We start from the raw sequence: 24,879 nt of genomic DNA, 5'->3' as shown, positions 1-24,879 counted from the left end.
ACTATTTTCGAGTTAGCCACTTTCGAGCAGTTTTCCGGCCAATATACGGTGATTTAGCAGTAAAGAAAGATAACATTCTCTTTGTCTCGTCGAGAAGTATGATTTTCATTTTTGAATCACTCGATTTCGGTGAGTATTGAAGAAGTTATGAACGTTTAAAGTTTACCCAGTTTCCGGCGAGTTTTCCAGTTTTCCCGTGGACCAGTCACATTTCAGACTATTTTCCGGCCATCTCCAGTAATCATTGTGCTTCCAAATAGGTATAATCTTGTTCTACACTTTCTTATTTTCATTTTGATATATTATAGGTCGAATTTGGTTAAGAATCGATTGAATTACGAAGCTTTGAAAATTTCCCAAAGAGTTTTTAACAGAAGGACCAAAATCATGGATGGTGGACAATCTAAGGGACAATTTCTATTGATTGCCAATCTCAAGGACCATTTCTATTGATCATGCAAATCTCAGGGACCATTTGTTATAATAACCCTTTTTTTTTGTATATAAGAAAACAAAATAAATATGTAACACCACTATGGTTGTCCACTTCCGGATATTCCATCGTATTCCGGACAATTAGGCACAATAATTTTAACTTAATTAGTTTTAAATATTTATAGAATATGATATGTGCTAGTATATTCCCCACTTTCTTAACTTATCCTTCTGGAGAAGGGCCAATCAGGAGGGTATTCTGATCCTCATAATCTTGCCTTGTCGAAGATTCCATCACATGAATTAGGAAATAGATTAGATCGGATTAGATTAGGTTAGATTAGGTTAGGTTAGATTAGATTAAGAGGCTAGTTGGTTCATGCGGGGCCTTGTATATTTTTAATAACATAACTAGCATAACAATAATTCATAGCTCACAGTTGGGAAGTATATGCAGTTTGATGCGGGACAGAATATTATAATGAAGGCGACATCTGTGTAAATGTCTGGGGTTTCTGATCAGAATTTATGAAGCTTCAACATGATCTGCATTATTTTTTTCTTTTTTGCTCAAGGTTGCATATTATTTTTGGATTCAAAGTAGTTCCACAAGATGGGCATGGAATATATATGCTTGGAAGTGGAAGGTGAAGTTGTGATAAGTCAAAGGAAAAGTTCAGAGAGAGTAGAGATTTTTTAATGTTTCGGAAACACAAAATGGGACATCACATGTTAATATAATAAGTGGAAAACTTCTTTTTATCAAGCGTATCTCCAGTTGTATACCTACATTCGATGTACCACTCTGTGTTCTAGACACACACTTGAGAAAGAGTTAGATTCAAGAGAAGTGTCCCTTGAGGGGAATCTAAGGCCAAGTGCCTCTTGCTGTATATTAAATTAAATGGTAAGAGTCAAGGAATCAAGGCTAAAGTCATTTTTTGGTTCATTTGATGATATATGTAATGAGGACATTGAGCATATTCTGCTTACCTTATAAAATATGATCCGTAACCCTACTTTTGTCCATTCCCATGGCGTGCATGAATCATGCAGAAAACTCTCTTTCTCTCTCTCTCTCTCTCTCTCTCTATCTCTCTCTCTCTCTCTCTCTCTCTCTCTCACAGTTGGACGGTGGATGCTGGAGAGTGAGAGATCAAATATTAATCCTACATTATCAATGCAAACTTTGTTTTTTTCTTTCGAAGTTGTCCTGCTTGAATAGATTGGTGAATTCCATCTTCCAAACACATATTTCAAATGGAAACAGAAAGAATTGTTATATGCTAGGCGTCCAAATTTGATATAGTCGCATGAATATTACATGGCATGCATGCATACATTTTCCATTTGATATCGACTCCAGTAAACTACGTTATTATTCAACTCCCCATCTCTCTAATGTGAAAAACTTTACGACACGAATATCCTGTTACTTTGATGTGCCTCTTGCCAATATTATGGAGTCATATGTAAATTTTGCAGTGTACATATGCTATGTAAATTGTCCTCTCTCAATAGGTAAGTATACACATACATTTCCCATTTTGATATCGACTCCGTAAAGTATTATCCAGCTCGACACAATATGCTGCTAGTTTGATGTGCATTTTGCCAATATTATAGTCATATGTAAGTTTTGCAGTGTACATATGCCATGTAAATTATCCTCTCAATATGTAGGTATACGCATCAGTCTTTTGTTTCTGCACTAGATTTCAATTATATATTTTTATATAAAAGGTATAATAATAACTTATGTTTCTGGTAAGTCTGTCCCTTGTGTTAAGCCCATTTTTCTATTAGCTGCCGCAGCCCCACAAACCCACCATGGCTTTTTAATTTTGCAATGTTCAGACATTCTTATTTTGCTTTTTCGACTCTCATTCTTATCATACAATAATGCACAATGATTTAACCACCAAATTTTTATGTTATCATCAAAAGATCATCTTTGCAAAAGATGAACTAAATCTGAGATCGGTTGTTTAACATTCATTCAATAAACAAACGAATGTTGTTTTTCTCTTAAACACTTAAATCTTAACAATGCTAATTGAACTGTTAAACATTTTATAGCAGAATTGATCTTTAAAAGGTGGCCAAAAAATTAAACAACTCTAATCATCAAACAACATTGCAGAATGAAAATGAAAACCGAAAAGATAAAACAAGAAAAATTGAGTGTGAAGGTTACTGACACTCCTCTTAAATAGTGGAGTGCAAGCAACCATAACACTCAAATTTTACCATTGCACACTTTCAACTAGGTTGCATACTGTTGCTAACCCTCCTCAATTGGTTGGATATCATCTCTCTTGGTTGCATACGGTGCAATATATCATCAGTTTACCATTGCACACCTTCAACTAAAATGAATGGTTGCCTAATTCTCTATAAATATCCAACTTTTGCCGTCAGTTTGTATAATTAGAAATTGTTCACAAAACAGTTCTTTTACTCTCTCTTTCTCTCCATCTCAATCATAATTTCTTTCTAAGTAGTTCTAAGAGAATACTTCAAATTTTGCTATTTGTAGATTCCAAACTTTCTTGTATCCTAAAAGTAGTTTGCCAAGAATTCTTTAGCAAACTCATTTGAGTGGAGACAAATAATATCTTCAAAAAAAGACACAAATTGTACCTCTAAGTCATATTTCATATTATTATTTTCCATATTTCTACAATTACTGCAACAGTTTTCGTATATAGAATTTGAACAGCTTAATTTGTCCTTTATTTGTTTAATTATAACATTAAGTTGACCCAAATAATATTCCGATCGAAGTGAATCTTACAAATGAGGTGGCTGTCGAACCGTGTCGATCGGGGCACAAGTCCACATTGATGTGCTGGCTCGTTGGCTGATGTGGTTGCCAGCAACACCATGAAGGAATCAGAGACCTCTTTGGACTTTGGATTATCGGGAGGTATAAAATGCTTTAATCATATTATACAGTATGTACACTAGGGTTGGTGCCACCCCATCCCATGCATTACATGAAGTTCTTTGACAAATGCTTGGGGCTTCGCCCATGCGCGTGGGTGTGACTCGTAATGAGAGTCGAACTTATAATGCATCAACGGTTGATACTCACTCACACGTATAGACGACTGTATGTTAACGTTTTTCAATTTATTTATATGATGCAGATATTATATGTGAACTTGTAGGTCTTGTAAAAATGTGGATCTAACTTAAGTAGTAGCTACGATTGGAATCATCGACTTGCCGCGATTGAGATGTTCATATATATATTGTAGTCCCCTTGTGGACACAAACAAGACCAAATGCATTTACGAAAACTTAATTATATATACAACAAATACAGCAAGCAACTACTAATAAGCCTAAAAGCTTAAATATAATTGGCCCTTCGATCGATCAATGCCTGATTAATTTGCATGATAATACGAGATGGGTTTAATTAGGGATCCCTTGTCCTTGTTGACGAACCAATGTTGCCACTTTTACTTTATATATATACATATACATGTGTGTGTGTGTGTGTGTGTGTATACACATATATGTATAGCTTAAGTCAATTTCATAGAACGACTCAGTCTCTCCCGATCAAGGACGCCAACTCGTCCAAATGCATTCAGTCTCTCCCGATCAAGGACGCCAACTCGTCCAAATGCACTCAGTCTCTCGTGATGAAGGACGCCAACTCGTCCAAATGCATTCTCTGTGTATTATTTCTTGATAATTTTTTGGCTCAAAAGATCGAATATTGCAGTTGCTGTCTTAGTTCCTTGGGGTTTTCAAAGCTTTAAAAAAAAATGGGGAAACAAAGATGAAAAAGAAAAGTGAAAAGCGACCAAACAAAACCGGCCAATCTATTTGGTAATTAAATTAATTAGGTGAATAAACAAGAGCAAACTACAAATAGAAAACAAACAGATTAGGTTTGCATACACTAATCTGTGTTGATATGTCGATTAGGTAGATGACCACCTGCTTATTGGCGGATCACCATAGTTTGAACATTTATAGGAAATTTAGTCCAAATAAACTATTATTTATATAAGTGTAAAATTCATGGAAACTGGGTCTGAGTAATGGAATTTGACAAAGAGGTTTCAAGCGCGTCACACGGCGGCATCTACGGTGTGTAATTTACTACTGAAATTCAACAATTTATGTCATTTTCATCAAAGAAGACGGCGGCTCGAGCTCGTGACTTCTTTTGGAGGTGGCAATGGGTTATGATCGGGTTTACTTATTTTTATGTTTGGGTTGTGTTTAGAGCAATTTCACCCATTGTCAAAAAGGGCAAGGGCTTTGAATTGCCTTTTAATCTCAAAAAGGGCCTCCAGCGACCCAAAAATCAGAGGGCAAGTGGTAGGCCGAGCTAAAGTCCAACTCAATGTCCATGCAAGATATGCCCGACCTTCCGCCTACTGGCATGGTTGACATCAACCACAATTTATTTTTTTTGTGCAAAGCCACTTGGTGCAGTCCAAGCCGTTTGATCTCCAACATTCAGGAGATCAAACAATCTAAAACTTTTAATTTGAAAAATTTAAATGAAAAGGAAAAAATAACTAAAAAATTTTTAAAAATTAAAAAAAAAAAAATTATATATGAAAAATACAAAAAAAATTAACCTGTCTGCTAAATATTTAAGTTTTTAATTTGAAAAATTAAAATGAAAAAGTAAAAAATAACTAAAAAAGTTTTAAAATTAATATATATATATATGAAAAATACAAAAAAAAGAAAGGGAAATTTAATAAAAAAAAAACTTATAGTATTGTTTACTTTAATGAAAAACCACATTTTTACACTAAAAAGTCAATCATGGTATTATTTACTTTACCCTTTATTTTGTCTTTATCGTTAAAACTCAAGGTTTTCAAACATTTTTAATTAGTTTTCCTAAAAAATAAGCCGTCTGCTAAATATTAAATAACTTAATCATGCGTTAAAAATTTTAAAAAAAATATATTTGCCAATGGTAACCATCCTGACAATAGTAAAACTAGTGGGGTTGCACAAAAGAAATGACTATTTATAGTGAATAGTACCTTTAAAATTGGGCTGCCCTTGCCCAACGGGTGAAATTGCTCTCATGTCACAAACTTACCGACACAAAATAATATAAGAATGCAATAATCACCAACTCATATTACTTATCAAAACATGAAAAAAAAAAAAAAAGTATAATTTTTTAATTGTGTATATGAGATCCTGTATTCGTGTGAATTTTGCGTTGTGTAACATATAGTATCCGTTTGGCACACTTTTCAATAAATTTTCTCCGGTGCATATCAAATGTACACATTTAAGTTACAAATCTGAATAAAAGTTGTTGAATCCCATTAGATTAAGTAATTTAACGACTTTTATTCAGATGTGTAACTTAAATTTATACTTGTAATGTGAACCAAAGAAACCCTCCTTTCAATATTGAAAAAAACATTTACTAAGCAGAATAGCTAATTGGCAAGCATGTCTGTCATTTTATTAAGTGGCATCGCTCTACTACTAGCTAAGTGGGCCTTACAAATATTTGTGCCTCCAATGTCCCAATAACTATTCCGCAATGGAATTTTGCTCACGTGAGCCAGCTTCTCATATGTAACTCAGAGGGAACCGATGGTACCAATAAAATAAACTGACATTTACAAATTACGAGTTTGATGAGATGTGTACATATTTTCAGTGAGCTACAGTGTCTGTATATCCGCAGAAAACATATTACGGAAGATTTGGAGGTAGCGGGATTTCTAGCGGTACACCAGGAGTAGGCTGCAGTACCTGTGCATCTGGTAATTCCTTGGACAAAAGATCCTGCATTTAACAACCACAACTTCAATTGTGATAATATTGCAGAAAGAAATCTAAAACTTCACCATAGAAAAAACCGTGAGAAGAAGAAAACAACCTTGAATGATTCGATTGTTCCTTCAGCCGAAACTAAACTCGCAAGAAGCCCTTTGGCATCCAAGTCCCCATTTGTCATCGGGACAATGAACCTACAAAATGTAAAACAAAGACGTTGATATGTGTCTGCTAAAACCACCTTTATGTATATGTTAGTATTAAGGTATAAAGAATCTGTACTTGGCATTCAGCAGCTTTGCAAGTCGAACTGCATCTTCTTGTCCAGAGACCAAGGTAAATTTAGGCAGAAGCTGCTTTATGACCGGTGTGATAATAATATCAGCTCTTTCCTTCTCGAGTGAACTTGTATTGTATACACAATGGGGTTCATAGTAAAGTGTAGATTTCCCTTCTGGATAAATGACAAGATATCTGGTCCACATATTATAACATCTCGTTAATATCCGTTTAACCAAAGACTAAAGAACATATTACAAGGAACTGTTTCATAAAAGGAAAATCTACAAGCCAAGCCATCCAATACAGTCAACAATTTAAGTTCAGTCATTAAGCAGTTTGTTTACACTTGTAATTGTAATTAGTAAAGATGGTTAGGGACTTCATTGTAATTAGCATATTCTTTCTCTGTTGTAATTATTAATTCAATCAATCAAGAAGAATTTTCCATTAACTTCATTCCTTTTTATTTCATTCCTTGCCAATGGAATTCACTGGTGTTACAATCGCAATAAGAAAAATGAAACCTTACCCATTTTCGGGGCGCTGCCAAGGAGGACCTAGAACTGGCCCTGCTGTGGCCTGAACTTTGACTGTAGAACCATTTCCTGCTTCAATAATGGAGCTCTGGCCAGGCTCTAGATATGTGACCTAAACAAAATTCGTGTTAATCTCAAATCGAAACACAGAATGCGACTTCATCTACGGCTTTGGGATCATCTTGCATGCCAGCATTGCAAGTTTCAGGAACAATTGAGCCAAGTTGAAGCGATGACAGTAAGGTTCAGTAACTTCAGTTGTTGCGAAAGGTATAATTTTGGAATGGAATTTGTGTAGTAATGTCCACCATCTTAGTAGCACATGTATTAACCAAAAATTAAGAGGGAACAGATGCACAATAAACCCAACACCACAGCCGGATTATATACCCCAATTATAAAAACTACACTAGTTTTTAAGAAACAAGGCATTGCTTAAAGTGCATTGTTGTTTCTTTGGTGGTGACTGTAAAGATTGTTCACGCGTCACATGAATAAACAGCGTATATTAAAAAGAAAAACAAAATTAACATTCAACAAGCTGCAGCCTAAAACAAAACAGTAGTTTCAAACTCACATTGCTGAAAAGGGAATCCAACAAGGCCTTAGCATTTGGTGTAGCTATTACTCTAAGATTCGGGTACTTTTTGGAGAGCGGCTTTAATGTCTTCAAATGGCAGTGATCATCAAGACTTTGTGTAATAAGCAAGCAATCAACTTCTGGAATATCACTTAACTGCACTAAAGTTGCAAACCCAATCAAAACAGGCCTATCAACTTCACAACATTCTACAAAATAATGGCAACATATGCGTAATTAAAAAGGAAAATCGAAGGCAAATTCGCTTCAAAAAATTGAATTCGAAACTAAAGGAGTACCTGGAAATTCTTCAAAAACTTCTTGGCAGCATCATAAAGCCAGGGGATTCCAAAATCCAAATTACCCACCAAGATTGGATCCACCAGTATTTTCACCCCACCCACATCCCACAACCAACTATTCCCCTAAAAGTAAACATTTATTTACATACGTAAATAAAAATTCCCAAAAGTAATCAAATTTAAGAAGTACCAATAAGAAAATTGAAAACCCACCTCCAAATAAGTGAGCTTGAACCCATCGGTGCCAGAGAAACTTGATTGAATTGCGTTTTCCTCAGAAACCACAGCAGAAACAACCCTACCAGTCCTGAAAATATGTAAATTAATTGACAATTCATTTCTCAAATTCACCTAGAAACCCTATATAGAGAGAGAGGAGAAAGAGAACCTGGAATTCGAAAGCTTCAATTGTTTCGAGCTTGCGCGAATAGGGGTGAGAGGAGAGAGAAAGGGATAGGGAGCGAAAGGGGATAGGGTTGTTCTGGTTGTGCATGGTCTACTGCGGCAGGAGCAGAGAAGAGAGCTGCCCTGAGCGGCGGCTGCCATGGTGTTCCCGCGAATTTGGAGAGATATTGAAGTGCAAAGTTGATTACTTTATTATTAATCAAATTCAAATGGATTTTATGCTGCCACTTGCCACGGGTTCACCCACATGAACAAGAAATTTGATTAATAATTACTATTTTTTTTTTCTAATTTCGGGAATAAATGCATTTTTTTGTATTATGATTCTAATTTTGGGTCTTTGCATTACCCAAAAGAACGAAACCAAAATTACTTCTTTTTTTAGACCAGTAGTAGTTGCATTGGCCGAAGCGAATATATTTTTTAGTTTAAATATTCATATCGTAATCTAAATTAGTTTAAAATAGAATATCAAATTTTAGTTTTTTATCAAATTAAAATTCGGATCCTCTCATACTCTTGAGATTTTCTCATCATAGCTAAAACTTACTTTCTTTTCCTGATACTTTCCCGGTATAGTAGAAAATTCTCTTTGTCATTCTTGAGATTTTTTCGATATTATTCTTCTGAGCACAATGCTTGATTTTTCTACTCTTATTATTGATTCAAAATAAAAGGAAATAAAAGAAAGATCAAGCAAAAATGACACAACCAACCCAAATAAGTGTGTTGCAATCCATGATTATATCAAAATCTAAATTAACAATTTTCACTCAGTCATTTGCTTTTGTTTTAGAAATTAAAAAGAAAGCAACAAGAAAAAAAAAAAAAAATGGACAGAAATTCAAAATCTTAAAGGTAGGGTGCAAATCGGTCAATTCAAAATAGTTCAGGGGTTACCCTATTAATATTGACTGTTTATTGAGGTTTTACCACCGTTCCAACTAGAAAAACTAAAAAAAGGCGGTGGGCTCCGCCTTTAATTTTGCGCCACCGGAAGAACCCCCAAACCAGTAGCGGCAGCAGCAGTAGCAGCGGGGTATTGACTCGCATTTAAAATACTCGTCTTCGTCACCCAGAACGCTGCGTTTCGTGCACTTACCACCGTTTCCAAGCTTTGGACTTTCACACATTTTCCGCCGCACAGCCAGCAAAAGCAGTTGAAATTTCTCTACGGTTCTTTCGAGCCGTACGATGGCGGAGAAGCAGCTGATCGTGACCGTTGAAGGCACCGCCGCCATGGGGCCCTACTGGGCAACCGTCGTCTCCGATTACCTTGATAAGATCATCAGGTAGGGAGTTTCTTGGCTGAATTTATTCTTTTGTTGTTTATTTTTTAGATTTTTTTTTGTGATTTTAGGGTTTTGGTGTTTGTTATTGGACGAGAATTTTATGAAGCTCGTATATGTGATTAATTAGCTTGTTTGGGCTGCGTTTGGTGGCTCGGAATCGAAATTTGATTGCAATTTCACTTTTCACTTTGAAATTGGTTATGTGGAGTAGTTGTTTGTTAACTGGAAAAACTATACTGTTTTGGTTCAATTTTGAATCTTTCGTCAGCTACGAAAGAATCTGATAAAACTAGTTTAGCGAGTTATAAAAATGTCCGATTTTTCTGTACCCTCGAACCGTGAAATCGTAGGCAGCCTTGCTGTATTTCTACTATGTACAAAGTTTTATTTCATATAATCCTGATGGAAACAGGATTTTGATTGATTTGTAAATAATTAGTTAGTTCTCATCAGTTTTGTTAGAAGCTATCCGCGGTGATGAGCTCCATGCGTTGATTTGTTGCTTGTTGGCATGTGATGGAAAGTAAGTCCTATAATTGGTCAGATAGATATATTCCATGTATCAAGATTAACTTCCTTCCAAATTATGCACACAATACAAGCGATTTTAATGAGGTAACTTTTAGTTATTATCCCGTGTTTGCTATGAACTTATTACAGAGCCTTCTGCTTTAGGAACAAATACAGTACTTATAGGCTAAATCTGTCATATTTACGTTTTGGGTTTGACATTGAATAATTGGTTTTCCTCCGGTATTCAAGCAAAGGAGAGAGTGGATAACTCCTTAGACATCTTGAAGCAGGGTATCATGCTCCAGCTTATTGGAGTGAGCATTCTCTATACTACGATGTCTGAAGTGTATTTTTACACATTATTATTAATTATTTAAATTCTTAATATTATTTTTGTTATTGTAATACTATAATCAGTAACGTATAGGTTACGTGGTCGATGGTGGATGGTTAGTTTTTACTTTACAGAGTTTCGTGCAGACGTGTCAATAACTAGAGAAAAATGTACATACGTGCTTGTCAATGAGACTATTAGATATGCCCGAGGTGGTCAATGTGATCTTTAAAAGAGGATCCCCAATTCCATCACAGAGAAAACCCTAATGGCTGAGAAACAACTGATCATCGCTGTTGAAGGGACTGCAGCCATGGGTCCCTTCTGGGAACTCATTTTTAAAGATTATTTAGAGAAGATCGTAAGGTCCGCGGTTAAGTTCTTAGTAATTTTTCTATCTTTCTTCCTTTGTGCTGTGTCGTAGCTTCTGTTCTTTCTCCCTCCTTGTCTATGACCAACTTTGATTTCACACGTTACTTTTTGGTTTCTACTTATGATGTAGGTTACAAGGTAAGTTCTCATGAATTTGTCCTGTTGAATCATATATTTCTCCTGGGGTTTAATTAATTTTATTAGGAGTGCCCATTTATAGAACAATTCCCTAAAGTATAGTATAAAAGTTGAGGTTTATCATGATTTCCCATTTACAGTTTCATTTCATTGCACATGAAAACTTTATACAGCTGTCCTTGAGAATTCTAAAAGTTAATAAGTGCCTAGGTATAACAACTTCAGTGAAGGTTCATACTTGGAATTTAACAATCTTCGTCAAATACATTCCTGTACATAGAACCAAATATGAAGTTTGTCATTGATTTTTCATTAACATGCATGGGATTTTATGCACTGCTCTATAAATAAGTCACTTCTGATTTATCTTTTTCCTGTAGGAGTTTCTGTGGAAACGAGCCAAGTGGGCAGGTTTGTCCCTTTTCCATTACTTTAGGTTTATCATTATCTATCAGAAGTAATTTGTCCGAACTGTTAATTGTTCATTACATATTTAAACATGTTTTCGTGTACATGGTTGTGCCTTCTTTGACTAGATGTTAATAGCATGCATGTAATAATTTGAGTACCATTTTTGTACGCTACATCAACTATTTATCAAACCACAGACAACCATTCTTACATTTCACTGGCAACAGCATTATTAGTTCCCTCTGTAAGACTTCTAGCTTGGTAGTCTTTTTCTTATTATGTAATTTGGCTTTTGAGATGCAGAAGCTCTCGACTTCTACTGTTGAGCTCTCCCTGGTCACATTCAATACTCATGGATCTTATTGTGGTATGTAATTTTGTTCTTCTTATTCCTAGTTTTCCAATGTATGACTTGTGTTGTTAATTTATTATTGCAGTACGAGGTTGACTATAAATTCTTCAGGAATTTTACTTTATGTAGGGTAAGACTTGCTAGTCCTCCATCCTCCTACTAACAGGATTCAATCTTACACTAAGTCAAATAGTTCTTTGTAAACAGGGTTCAATCTTATACTAAGTCAAATAATTGTTTGAAAGTTAAGCTGGATGTTGTTCAAGGTTTGCAAATTATTTCTTGGTGATTTTAACATGCTTTGTGGATTTATTCCCTTTGAAGTGGTGGATTTTTACTAGCTTTAAGTTAAATTCTAAAATTAGTAGACTTTATTGTAACGTAGTGGCTCTTTGTACATAACACCACCTGGAAGTCTGAAAAACTTGTTTGAGTTCAGTCCCTTGTCTACTTTTGTGAACTTTATGTGGAAATACAGTGAGCTACATTAAGTTATACGTTTCCAGTTCCCCTCAGTAGGACAACTTATGGTTGGAAATGGAAGTTTTTTTTTTTTTCCCCCGGTAAACTACCACTTAACTAGTATCACACCTTGTTTCTTATGAACCCAATTCACCAAGATGATATGCGGGCATTTCATGTCGTTACTGTAACTGGCATTTGCTCAATATATATATGAATATTTTGAAATAATTGTACAACCTTTCATCAAGGTTGCCTGGTACAACGGAGTGGCTGGACAAGGGATGTGGATCTCTTCTTACATTGGCTTTCAGCTATACCCTTTTCTGGGGGTGGGTTTAGTGATGCTGCAATTGCGGAAGGGCTTTCGGAAGCTCTAATGGTATGCTGTTCAAAGCCGTCCAAGTACTTTTGAGTTCAAATGCATTTCTTAGTCACATTTTAAACTTAACATTTACAATTCTTCTGATGTAAAACACAGATGTTCCCTACAGTTCAAAATGGAAGCCAAAATCAACAAAATGTGGATTTTCAGAAGCATTGTGTTCTTATTGCTGCGAGTAACCCTCACCCTCTGCCCACACCAGTGTATCGGCCACAAATTCAAAATTTGGAGCAAAATGAAAATATTGATGCACAAACTGAAAATCGTCTTTATGATGCTGAGGCTGTTGCTAAATCATTTCCACAGGTAGTTTTTTTGTTTATTCCTAGTTTAACGGTGTCTGTTCCTTTCCTCATGAGGGTTGAAAGTCATCAGTAATGAGCCCTTACTTTTTCATCCAGAGCTCTGTTTCTCTGTCAGTCATTTGTCCAAAACAGCTACCTAAGCTCAGAGCAATATACAATGCAGTATGTTCCATCTCTTATCTCTTATCCTTATATGTTTTATATATATATATATATATATATGTATGTATGTATGTATGTATATATTAAGCTTTTGACTTTTTGTATATCTTGCTAAATCAACATTAAAGTAACTTCCTTTATTTTTCTTGGTGCTTTGTTGAGCTTTAACCCTTTATGTTGTTGAATTCTAAAATCAACCACTTAGACTATCATGAACAAAAAATATAGTTTTTTTTTTTCTGGTATTCATATGCATGGAACCACTGTCTAATTATATTAATAAAGCTGCAAAGAATGTTCGACAATACAAAAGGGAGGCGACGGTATTGTTGCCAGACTGAATATTTTATTTCCTATGGCTTAAGATCACTAGAAGAAGTTGGTGTGATAGTGACCACTTTGCCAATGCAGGGAAAGCGCAACCCTAGAGCGGCAGATCCACCAATTGATAATGCGAAAAATCCCCACTTTATTGTTTTAATCTCAGAGAATTTTATGGAGGCCCGTGCTACTTTAAGTCGTCCGGGAATTACAACTTTGCCCTCAAATCAGAGTCCTGTAAAAATGGACATAGCTCCTGTTGCTTCAGTTACTGGGCCGCCTCCAACTTCTATGCCCTCAGGTTTGCAGTCAATATGCTGTCCCTTTTTCCAATGCAAAATATTTGGTTCATTTTTTGCTTCTGTTAATGAAAGTACTTAATGATTTGGTTTCACTTATCTATTTGACTTTTTTTTGTTGAAATTATCAATGTTTCAGTATCAATAAGGTGTAGTCGCAATTTCTATTTTATCTTTTATAAGAGTAATTGTCTCTGTCATACCTCTCAAATGAACATAGTAAGATTAAATGAATTACAAATCTTAGTATAATAGGCTGTCTTGTTTGAATTAATCACTTAAGTTTGTTATGGCTAGGCTGTTCATATTTTTTCATGGTTAATTCTTGCTTATCCTGCTTGTTTGCAGACTTATCCTTTCTTTTTCTTTCCTCTTTTTCAAATTAGTGAATGGACCTGTTATGAATCGGCAACCAATTTCTGTTGGAAATGTGCCTCCTGCTACTGTAAAAGTTGTAAGATTTCTTATGCACTCTTGAACTTTTATGCTTTGTGCAAAGGAAAAAGATGTTTTTTTTGGTCTGGTATACTGCTTTAAATTGCACACGTATAGTCATAAAGTTTTGATATGATTTGTTTAGGAGCCAAGTACCATAAGTTCCATGGGACCTTCTTTTGCACACATTCCATCTGTCCGTCCTCCTTCCCAAGGAGTCCCAAGCTTGCAGACTTCGTCACCATCTTCTGCTTCGCAAGAGATGGCCACAAATAATGATAATGTGCCAGATTTGAAACCTGTAGTGAGTGGTGTGACACATCCCTCGCGTCCTGTGGGTAGCATCCTCAATAACATCTCTCAAGCACGTGTGATGAACGCAGCAGCCTTAACTGGAGGAACTTCTATGGGACTCCCAACTATGGGTCAAAATCCTATGGCCATGCATGTATCAAACATGATATCTAGTGGAATGGCATCTTCAGTTGGTGCTGCTCAAAATGTATTTTCATCTTCAGGGTCCGGCAATCTTACACAGGTTGCGCAGAACCCAGGTCTTAATTCATTCACTTCAGGTACCTCTAATGTCTCTGGCAACAATAACCTTGGGATGTCACAACCAATGAGTAACCTCCAAGGTGGTGTTAGTATGGGTCAAGCTGTTCCTGGTATGAGCCAAGGAAATCTCTCGGGACCGCAAATGGTTCAAAGTGGAATTGGCATGAACCCAAACATGATGAGTGCCCTTGGTTCAACAGGTGCCTCTTCTGGAACTGGTACAATGATTCCTACTCCAGGAATGGCTCAACAGGTGCAATCTGGGATGCAGTCACTTGGTGCAAACAATAATTCAGCATCTAATGTGCCGTTTTCACAACAGACATCAAGTGCTCTGGCATCTGCACAATCCAAATATGTGAAAGTCTGGGAGGTAGGTCTTTTAAAAAAATACGGTTGGATTTTCAAACTTCTGGTGGTAACTTTTTTAAGCCAGAATGTCAGGAAAGTTTTAAAGATGGTTGGCTCTGTTTTACTGTGGTATTCCGCAATAACTTATACTTGAATGATGAAAATACATGCAGGGAAATTTATCTGGGCAGAGACAAGGGCAGCCTGTGTTTATCACTAGATTGGAGGTTCGTTCTCAGTTACCTCGTTGGATGACATGGAAACTGTGGTTTATTTTGTGATACTCTTACGTCTGGTTTCTTGCATTGCACAAAATTATTATTTTTGAGAGAAAAGTGGAGCATGTGTGTGACTCTGGCACATGAGGATTTTCAGTATGTTTCCGTATAAATTGGTTGTGAAACCGTCTGACCATCATTTCTTTGATTTCCACAAACTACTCTTCACCCAAAACACCACTGATAAACTATCACAAGAGAAGGGAAATTCCAAATTGCCATTGAATCAAGCCAATGTGCTGTCATGGATAACCATAGTTATTTATGTTGAACTTAAATTTTTCTGAAAAAAGTTCTCTATGTTTCCTTGTGATTGTGCTTCAGAGTGATTTGAATTCAAAAGTATTATGCATTTGGTTTCAGTTTTAATACATTTGTCGGAGGAGGAGAGAGAACAAAAATTGCCGAAAACACTGAACAATCGATAAATAGTTATTTCAAGTGTGCCATCAATGACATCTATTTTTATAGACAATTTGATAACCATAAGGGTCTGAGCGTCCTGAATTAAACCACAGCATGAGGCATGTTTAGGGCCTAACCACATGGGATTATTTATATTTCTCTTAGTTATCTTTTACAATTTTAGCAGTTAATTGTTTGTTAACTCCACAATTGCTTTCTAATTTTGTCAGGGTTACAGGAGTGCTTCAGCTTCTGAGACGTAAGTCGGGAGTGTACTCTTTCTTCTTTTTGTTTCAAATAGATGTTAATGGAATGTAATCAATGGTTTAAAGTTTCTATTTTAACTTTAATTCTTTTATGTAGAAAAAGAGGTCTATGACTATTAATATTTCTACCTTATCAAAGCAGACGTCTTTTTCTTTGGTTAAAATAAAAATTTAGTTACCTTCATTCTTAGAATCCTAATGGCTTGACGTGCTGTAAGAATTTTGGCGTGATGTTGAATGTATTTTGATCAGAACTCTTTAGTTGGGCTTAATTGGTTGGTGCTTTAGTGCACAATAAAATCTTAATCTCATGACTATGGTAAAATGTGTCATTGGCGTATATTTATTGACGTGCATTGTTTCACTCCTCAGGCTTGCAGCAAACTGGCCACCAACAATGCAAATAGTGAGGCTCATATCTCAGGACCACATGAATAACAAGTAATTACAATTTAGTGAAAACATTCTCTCCTTTATTTTTCTGTGTAATATTTTCCTCCTGACGTTATATTCCTCAGTTTTCTTGACCTCATCAATATTTATAATTCAGGCAATATGTTGGAAAGGCAGACTTTTTAGTTTTTCGGGCAATGAATCAGCATGGGTTTCTTGGGCAATTGCAAGAGAAGAAACTTGTAAGCTGTCTACTCTCTTTATCTCACCTTACCACTCTTTCCCTCGAGATTCAAAAATTGTCCTCATTGCTAATTTGCTATCCAATTTCTTGCCACTTCCACTTTATCCCTCAAAAGTCCTTACCCACTTGCCTAATCATCGTCTTCTCTTATATATATTAATCTAAGCATCTTGGATTACCACTTGATTATCTGTAAATTCTAATCTGGCAGAGTACTTCCTTAGATTCTGTGTGACATTCTGATATGAACTTAGTTAAGTATCTGTTTAAACTCAATAACCTCTAAATGCTGTGATAACTAAATTTATGCATTTAATTGGCTCTCTTGGCTTGAAGTGGGGTAATTCTTGATTGTGGTATCATCCATTTGAGACTTCAGCATCAAAAGCTAGTTCTTCTATTTTATTTGACCACCTGCAATAGTTTTCCTTTGAATGTAATCATGAAACCAAGGACTATTCTTATATGTTTTTTTCTTCTCAAAAAGCTGATTTCCCACTTTTTCAGTGTGCAGTGATCCAATTGCCCTCTCAGACACTACTGCTCTCTGTTTCAGACAAAGCATGCCGCTTGATTGGAATGCTGTTTCCAGGGGTGAGCTTGTTATTACTTAGACCATTCTTATTACCGCAGATTGTAATTCAGTGATATTAGTTTTTGCCAATATAAAGTATTCATAGCCACCAACTCTGAGCTCGTAAATCCACAACAAATATGTGAGGTACCTTCAGTACTAAAAGAAACCAGCAAAATGGACCTTGTGTTTTGCGAAAATTTTGTGGGGATCGTCAAGGACCTTTCTAGCCTGTATAAGGTGCTTTTAGTTCTGAAGGTTCCCTGCATATCCTGCAACTTCTGTTTTAACTTCTTTCTGAAATGGAGGCCTGTGGTGGTACTCCAAAATGAGTTTGTGGCTCGGCATTGTAACCTTCTTACAACCTGGTTTTTGTTAAAGCTAAATCTACCATCGGTTCAGGATATGGTTGTGTTTAAGCCACAAGTAGGCGGTCAGCAACAGCAGCAGCAAATGCAACAGCTACAACAGCAACAAATTCAAGTAGGTGGTCAGCAACAACACATGCAAGTTCCCGGTCAGCAACAGCAGCAACAAATGCAAGTACCCGGTCAGCAACAACAGCAACAAATGCAAGTACCCGGTCAGCAACAGCAGCAACAAATGCAAGTACCCGGTCAGCAACAACAGCATCCTCAGATTCAACAACAACATCCACAGATTCAACAGCAGCACCCTCAGATTCAACAACAGCAGCAACTCTCGCAGCAGCAGCTCTCACAACTTCAATCACAACAGCAACTGCCGCAGCTTCAGCAATTGCAGCAACAGCATCAACAACAACAGTTGGTTGGGACAGGGATGACTCAAGCTTATGTTCAAGGCCGGTCGCAATTAGTCTCACAGGGACAGGTTTCGTCACAAGGGCCTAATATGCCTGGAGGGGGCTTTATGGGTTAAATAAGAGCTTCAACTTGTTATAAACACTCGGGGACTCGCATATAAATAACTTTACTATCAGCCAGTGTAATCCCTAATGATCGGACTTTTATTTATCAGTTTCAGAGGCCTATCTTTTTAGATGAAAATTATGAAACTGTGGCTAGTTACTTGACCTGCGTTGGATAGAAATTTGTGATGCTTTTGCATGTTCTTCATGCCGATGTCGTACGGCGGACTATTAGTAACTCTACTGATGTTAAAGGGATTATGCCTGATGAGTGATCCCTGCATTTGGGTTCTTCTTCTAATGGATGCCTTACTGTTAAATATGCTTATGAATTAAGTGCTGGTTTTGTTCAAGATGAGGATTCTGCTTGGAGTTTCATCTAGTCTTTGAGTACCCCTCGAGCGTTTAAGATTTTTGTTTCGCTTTTTACTTAGAAAACGAGCCTAACTAACGCGCAGCAGGTCTGGAGGTAGTCAATCTGTGGACTCATATTTCCCTGTGTCACTACTATAACGAGTCTTTGCAACATCTGTTATATACTCCCCTCGTTTGTTTGCTATCTGGAGGACGTTATGGGTTTAATGGGTGTCTAACTCGCAGTTTTTAATGGGTTTTACAAATTTCTACAAAAATCCTACGAGTGTCGTATGATATAAACATGATGTTGATTTAGCGTAAGATTAATTAAACAAGATATAATACTTGTTAAGCTTTAATTTTGTGGTAAGAAGTGGGTAGCAGTCAATCACCATTGGCTTTTGGGGATGCAAATAGCAAAGCCATTGGGGACACTCGAAAGAAGAAAGAAAAAAGAGTCGCACCAACGACTCCCATACACGAAGAGCATTCCTTCACTTGCCCTTTAATCATGAACCCCTCAAACTATTCCCTCTTTATAATCCCAATGCATTCAATTTAAGGTGGCTCCATTCACCACCAACTAAGCTCTTTAATCATTGGTTCAATACTTGGGATAAGATATAAATAATTGCACATAAGAACTTTTTGTGTAAAGAAAAATTGACATGGGAGCTTAATGAAATGATGCCTGTCAAAATGGGGTCCTTGGATTCCTTTGTATATAGCATCAAAGTGGGTGGAGTATATCATCAAATCACAGTCCAAGTTATCTTGAGTAATTTTGGAGAAAAAATTGTTTGTGCCCATTTTAAGAAACATATATTTCATATATAAGCTCACGCATTACTAATCTTTAGAGTCATCTGACATATAATGTTGTATTAGGTCTCATGATCTGATATCATACTGGTCTCATCAATATAAGAAACTAACTTAATAAGAAAGTCCAATCGAGACCTCTCTCCAACCACATAATCTAAATTATCTATTAACAAAACTCTCTTTGTCAACTAAAAGAGATTGAAAAGACCAAATTAGCTCTACCAACAAAATAAAGAAAAATAACCAACATAAAAGTTACTGACAATACAGTAAAATTAAATGCAAAATAAGTTTACTATTTATTTTTTTTCAAATATTCATAACCAGATAATCATATTAGTTGCTCTCATTTTTTCTTCCATGTTTTTCTCCTAAACAAAATAAACTCCTAAGCAATCGCTAAAGATATAAAAAGCCTCTTCAGCAACAAAAAATATTTTGATGATCGTGACCAAAAAGTTTTAGCCACCATAAATGTGTATAATTGCTAGTATGACAAATGTGAATTCTCGTAAAACCTTGTTTGCAATATTAGCTTGCGTGACTTTAGATAATTTTAAGTGGAGGGTTTAAAACTTTAACATCTTAAGCCAAGTACATGCAAGGGGTTTGTTATATCAACTTAATTTATTAAATTATTTGTTTTCCTGTATGATTCGCGTTTGCTCAACTGGATAAAGCACAAGTCCCTGTGTAAAAAAAAAGCTAAAAATAAATACATGAGTGGGGCTGAGGAATGTACATATCCTACATTTCTGCCTATATTCCGGGCCAGGAAACCACTATATACATACAACATGATGACGATCAATCAACTCCCACATTGAAAGTGTTTCCCTGTCTTCATCGCAAAAGAAGAGAAAAAAAAATGGTTAAAACTTCCCCTCCTCCAGAGGTGAGCATCACCACTCTTTATTCACACGACGTTTTCCAAATTCCACTCTGATTTTTCTGTTTGTTTGTTCATGTCCATGGTTGAAACTATGGCAGGAAGTTGTTTCAGACGACAAATGGAAGGAGGAGCCGGTGGACAACGCCCGCCGTGCAAAATGGTGGTACTCCACCTTTCACACAGTCACCGCCATGATCGGTGCCGGTGTACTCAGCCTGCCTTATGCCATGGCCTACTTAGGATGGTACAAAACACCCCAACTCATGATAATAATATATATACCAGTTGTACTTGTATTAATATACTAATAAACCCTACTTTTTTCTACCTTTAATTTTCAGGGGTCCAGGGACAATGGTGCTGGTAATATCATGGTGCATGACCTTGAACACAATGTGGCAGATGATTCAGCTCCATGAATGTGTTCCGGGAACTCGGTTTGACCGATATATCGACCTTGGCCGACACGCCTTCGGACCAAAGTTCGGGCCATGGATTGTGCTTCCGCAACAAATGATTGTGCAGGTTGGTTGTGACATAGTGTACATGGTCACCGGAGGAAAGTGTCTAAAGAAGTTTGTGGAGATGGCATGTGCCAATTGCACACCAGTCAAGCAATCGTACTGGATTGTCATCTTTGGTTCCCTTCATTTCTTTCTTTCCCAGCTCCCCAATTTCAACTCTGTTGCTGGTGTTTCTCTAGCAGCAGCTATCATGTCGCTAAGGTAGTAATTTTAATTTTCACCAAGTTTTCACTTTCCATGAGAAGGAAATTCTGATTTAGAAGACTTGCTTTAGGCCAAACAAAATCTGTTAAAAGCCACAAAAAAGAAAAGAAAAAAGAAAAAAAGGGGAGTGCAGAAATTAATTCCTTTTTAACTTCACACACAAACTCTAGTTAAGGAGAAATTTTTCTTTGTGACGGAAACTTGAGGTACACTACGTGTTATTATATAAGTGGTAGAAAGTTTAATTTTTAAAATTTTTTAACACACATATTCCACTATTTGTATAATAACACGTGGTGCACCATCCCGTATAAAATCACATTGAAAAATTTCTCCGAGTCAAGTGTGGTCTAGTTTTGTTCAACAGCATCAATTAGAGAAATGTGCATAAATTAGAGAAGTACGTACCATTTTTTTAATACATACTACTGTTGGGTGGGAGTGGGTTAAGCCTAAGTTAGCCATACTGATTTGGTTTGAATTTGTTTCCGTGAAAATCAAGCTTAAGACCTTTCATTCCCAAATAAAGAGGAACACCACTAAACTGTAATATACTAAGTGAGATTAAAAGTAAAACTAGAAGGTTACTAAATAAATAATACACTGGTACGTTGCACAATATTTTATGTTATCGTTTTAGTGTCTTCTAATAGTAGGACAACCCTACGGAAGATTTACTCGTAAACCTAACAAGAGAACTTTAGAAGGCAAATAATATATAATTTTTCCTAAACTTGAATTTGTTGTTAATTTGCAGTTATTCAACTATAGCGTGGGCAGGTTGCTTAAGCAAAGGTCGGGTTGAAAACGTGAGCTATGCATACAAGAAAACAAGCCCTGCAGATTACATGTTTAGGGTTTTCAATGCATTAGGTCAAATCTCGTTTGCATTTGCTGGGCATGCAGTGGTGCTTGAAATCCAGGCCACAATTCCATCGACGCCCGAGAAGCCGTCGAGAATTCCCATGTGGAAAGGTGCTCTAGGAGCCTACTTTATCAACGCAATTTGCTATTTCCCGGTGGCCCTCATCGGGTACTGGGCTTTGGGTCAAGATGTCGATGATAACGTGCTCATAGATCTTAAAAAACCTGCATGGCTCATTGCTGCTGCTAACCTAATGGTTGTCGTCCATGTCATTGGCAGCTACCAGGTATAAATCTGCACTCAGTAACAAAAGCACTCCTGACAACTAGAAGTGGTTCCTAACAACTTAAAAAACTTTTGATTACGTTAGGCAGATTTAAAAGCTTTTTTGAGTGTTTTTCTAGAAAGTACTTCCAAATATATCTTATAAAAGTTTTGGAAACAACTTGGAATCATATATTTTTTTTTTAAATTTATAGCAAAAGCACTTCTAATATAAATGCTAAAGATTAGAAGTGTTTTCTATCGTAAAAACACACTTTAAACATTATTTTGAAAATAAATAATTGGAACTGATCCGACCATTAGTGACTTTGACTTTAACAGTTGATAGGAGATGGCTTCCAAAACTTTTCAGAATAAAAATATTATTTTCATTAAAAGTGAACAATACCATGAATGTTTCGTTAAAACTCCCTTTAATCTATGCTTTGATTCTTTGAATGTTTCTCATTAATATTAGAACCACACTAAATTAAGGATGTGACTAAAAAGTGTGCAGGTTTATGCTATGCCTGTTTTTGACATGCTTGAGAGGATGATGGTGAAAAAGGTGAACTTCCCACCTGGAATTGCACTTAGACTAATCACGAGATCAGCTTATGTTGGTGAGATTCCCATTTCCCATACGTCTCCGTATCTCTGTCATTTCTGCTTGATTAAAACCTAATTAAGTTCCTAATCACTATATATATATTTAATAAAAAATTCATCGCATTTTCTCACTGATTTTCCCGAGAAACAAACTATATATATATTTAATGTTGCAGCATTTACATTATTTGTTGGAGTCACCTTCCCTTTCTTTGGAGACCTTCTTGGTTTCTTTGGTGGATTTGGTTTTGCCCCCACTTCATACTTTGTAAGCCCATCTCACTCTATTTGATTTCTTAATTTGTTCTTGCACAAATTACAGATCTGCATCATCAGAAAGAAATTAACTAAGTGAGCATTTTTTTCAACAGCTTCCGTGTATAATGTGGCTGAGAATTAAGAAACCAAAGAGATACAGCATTCAATGGCTCGTCAACTGGGTAAGCCAAAGATATCTAATATTCCTTATTGTCGATATCGCAAATTGATACATCATGCTACAAAAAAGTTTATTTATTAGGACTCTGTGTGTTTACAGGTTTGCATATTCATCGGAGTGTTCATCATGTTGGCTTCCACAGTTGGAGGTTTTCGTAATATCATTGCTGATGCATCAACATATCGTTTTTACACGTAATTAACGATATATAAGCGGATTATTATGCCACTAATCAGACGAAAATTATGTATCATCCAAGTTGCGGAGTAACAGGACTAATGCTCTGTCATCCTCTTCCTTCAAGAATTAATCAAGCATGCAGTCTTTTAATTAGAGTGGATCATATTTAACGCCAAGCTACGTACGAAGCAACTCGTGCATCATTTTCATTTGTTTCTACTTTTTAATGTTAGGTTCTGGCTGTGCATTTGCTTTACCATAAGCAATTTCAAGTCAATATACTCTTTTGGATTAGTGTTATCTAATATATTGTCATGAAAAATTCATATCCATATACCGCATAAATGGCGGGAAAAGAAAAAGTAGTTCTTTGCCTCAGAGAAAATTCACAAAACATAATTCGAGCAACTCTAAAGTAGAAGAAAATAAAAAAAATGCTTGGCAACAATTAACCTCCGATGATATCTATAAACTTGGGCATAGCTGCATTGGCTAGACTAGTTATGCTCTAGAGCTCCAATCCTCCTCCCCGCAGTTTGGATTAGTTTAAAGCAAAACATCACGGTCCTACGTTTTTTTCCAGGGCAGTTTCTTCTTGATCAGGCCTCTCAACCTGGACACCAAGGTCTTCATAACCATGAATATACATCAGCTTGTCAAGATCAAACTTGGGTGCTTTCAACATCTTGACTTTATGGATAAACACATTTTGTAAAGGAAAGATGCTCAGCGTTTCCTTCTCAATATCTCTACCTATACTTTCAGCCATCAACCTTTTGACAAAGTCATTCAGATCACTTGTTGTCGCCCACGCGACCATGATCTCCCTCATCTTGCAGCGGATCCGCCTAATCTGGCTGGTGCGTAGCAGGTCCTCTTAACCTATTTAGTAAATTAGAAGAAAGAAAGAAAAAAAGATCCCGAACAATTATAAGTTTCATACTGAAACACTTTAATCGTGCTAAAAGTTGTATGCAGATTAAGTAAGGTAATTTAGTTTTTTCTTCTAAACTATTGAACTTGAAGTGTAATGTTATCAAGCGCTTACCGACCCAATTTTGACGTCGCTTCGAGAAGCCAATGCAGAACATCCTTAAAGTATAATTGTCTGTCGTCTTCACATCTACGTGAGCTTCCATCAAAGTCTGCCATTTCCTTACCAAGGGCCTCAGCTTGTCCGGCGTGAAATTCATCGCCCAAAAGTTTGTGAGACCTCCAAAAGTCGATGTTTGAGTGCTCCGGAGGCAATCTTGGTGCCCTGAGTACGGGAGACCAGAGTTTTACCCATGTTGTTGTTATAGAACCACAGACGAGGGGCATTGATGTCGTACCAATCTTTCTTCATATTTCGTAAACGGATCGGCAGCTTTCTTCTTTCCTCCTTTCTTTAAGGAAATCCTCTTCTTTTTTTTTCCTGACGGCCATGGTTGAATAACTGGAATTTGAATACCTAATCGAGAAGAGTTCAAAGGGTGAGACCTGCAGACACAGATGAAGTGAGAGACGAATATGGCTGTGAGAGCAAAACCTTTATTAGGACAGTTATGACTTTTTGCTCTATGCATTTTCACCTAGTGTCAAAATTGCGAAAATTCTAATATGTTCCCTTGTACATGCAACTAATAATAAATTGAGGGTTGAATGTACCATCAAA

The 24,879-nt window shown here is 36.4% G+C and overlaps 3 protein-coding genes across 5 annotated transcripts; 2 read left to right on the top strand and 1 right to left on the bottom strand.

The window, feature by feature from the left end:
• Positions 1–6,023: 6,023 nt before the first annotated feature.
• LOC137731923 (Metallo-hydrolase/oxidoreductase superfamily protein) lies at positions 6,024–8,545 on the bottom strand. Of its 2 annotated transcripts, none has more exons than XM_068471185.2 (8): positions 8,311–8,545; positions 8,136–8,229; positions 7,920–8,045; positions 7,618–7,776; positions 7,034–7,152; positions 6,505–6,696; positions 6,326–6,416; positions 6,024–6,231 (listed from the first exon to the last, which is right to left on the bottom strand). In XM_068471185.2, exons 1-8 carry the CDS (start codon positions 8,466–8,468, stop codon positions 6,139–6,141), a joined length of 1,032 nt encoding a protein of 343 aa, XP_068327286.1. In that variant the 5' UTR covers positions 8,469–8,545; the 3' UTR covers positions 6,024–6,138. The 2 variants fall into 2 exon arrangements, with proteins under 2 accessions (XP_068327286.1, XP_088543171.1); XM_088687045.1 differs by having other exon boundaries at positions 8,136–8,220.
• A 668-nt stretch (positions 8,546–9,213) lies between these two features.
• On the top strand, positions 9,214–18,419 carry PFT1 (phytochrome and flowering time regulatory protein (PFT1)). Of its 2 annotated transcripts, none has more exons than XM_068470313.2 (15): positions 9,214–9,619; positions 11,357–11,387; positions 11,691–11,754; positions 12,453–12,583; positions 12,683–12,892; positions 12,988–13,053; positions 13,465–13,675; positions 14,060–14,127; positions 14,254–15,039; positions 15,191–15,244; positions 15,931–15,959; positions 16,339–16,407; positions 16,517–16,601; positions 17,111–17,197; positions 17,580–18,419. In XM_068470313.2, the coding sequence occupies exons 1-15, from the start codon at positions 9,522–9,524 to the stop codon at positions 18,075–18,077; spliced, it is 2,487 nt and encodes an 828-aa protein (XP_068326414.1). In that variant the 5' UTR covers positions 9,214–9,521; the 3' UTR covers positions 18,078–18,419. The 2 variants fall into 2 exon arrangements, with proteins under 2 accessions (XP_068326414.1, XP_088544446.1); XM_088688320.1 differs by having other exon boundaries at positions 9,262–9,619; positions 17,559–18,419.
• Positions 18,420–19,897: 1,478 nt separating this feature from the next.
• Positions 19,898–23,547, top strand: LOC137732997 (lysine histidine transporter-like 6). The gene is made up of 8 exons (XM_068472224.2): positions 19,898–20,143; positions 20,239–20,384; positions 20,482–20,865; positions 21,626–22,019; positions 22,515–22,620; positions 22,783–22,874; positions 22,978–23,046; positions 23,145–23,547. The coding sequence occupies exons 1-8, from the start codon at positions 19,985–19,987 to the stop codon at positions 23,241–23,243; spliced, it is 1,449 nt and encodes a 482-aa protein (XP_068328325.2). The 5' UTR covers positions 19,898–19,984; the 3' UTR covers positions 23,244–23,547.
• Positions 23,548–24,879: the final 1,332 nt, after the last annotated feature.

The sequence above is a fragment of the Pyrus communis genome, chromosome 16 (genome assembly GCF_041283825.1).
Source record: "Pyrus communis isolate YQ-2024b chromosome 16, ASM4128382v1, whole genome shotgun sequence".
Classification (NCBI taxonomy): Eukaryota; Viridiplantae; Streptophyta; class Magnoliopsida; order Rosales; family Rosaceae; genus Pyrus; species Pyrus communis.
This window is presented reverse-complemented; position numbering and strand designations above follow the sequence as displayed.

Bases quoted from the DNA above. Each gene is read 5' to 3' on its own strand.
- LOC137731923 (XM_068471185.2), bottom strand. From the start codon at position 8,468: ATGGCAGCCGCCGCTCAGGGCAGCTCTCTTCTCTGCTCCTGCCGCAGT. The intron at 8,046-8,135 runs GTGGGTTTTCAA...GTTTACTTTTAG, and splicing joins TCAAGCTCACTTATTTGGAG to GGGAATAGTTGGTTGTGGGA. The intron at 6,417-6,504 runs GTACAGATTCTT...TACATTTTGTAG, and splicing joins GCAAAGCTGCTGAATGCCAA to GTTCATTGTCCCGATGACAA.
- PFT1 (XM_088688320.1), top strand. From the start codon at position 9,522: ATGGCGGAGAAGCAGCTGATCGTGACCGTTGAAGGCACCGCCGCCATG. The intron at 13,054-13,464 runs GTATGTTCCATC...TTGCCAATGCAG, and splicing joins TCAGAGCAATATACAATGCA to GGAAAGCGCAACCCTAGAGC. The intron at 17,198-17,558 runs GTGAGCTTGTTA...TTTTTGTTAAAG, and splicing joins TTGGAATGCTGTTTCCAGGG to CTAAATCTACCATCGGTTCA.
- LOC137732997 (XM_068472224.2), top strand. From the start codon at position 19,985: ATGTACATATCCTACATTTCTGCCTATATTCCGGGCCAGGAAACCACT. The intron at 22,875-22,977 runs GTAAGCCCATCT...TTTTTTCAACAG, and splicing joins TTGCCCCCACTTCATACTTT to CTTCCGTGTATAATGTGGCT. The intron at 23,047-23,144 runs GTAAGCCAAAGA...GTGTGTTTACAG, and splicing joins TTCAATGGCTCGTCAACTGG to GTTTGCATATTCATCGGAGT.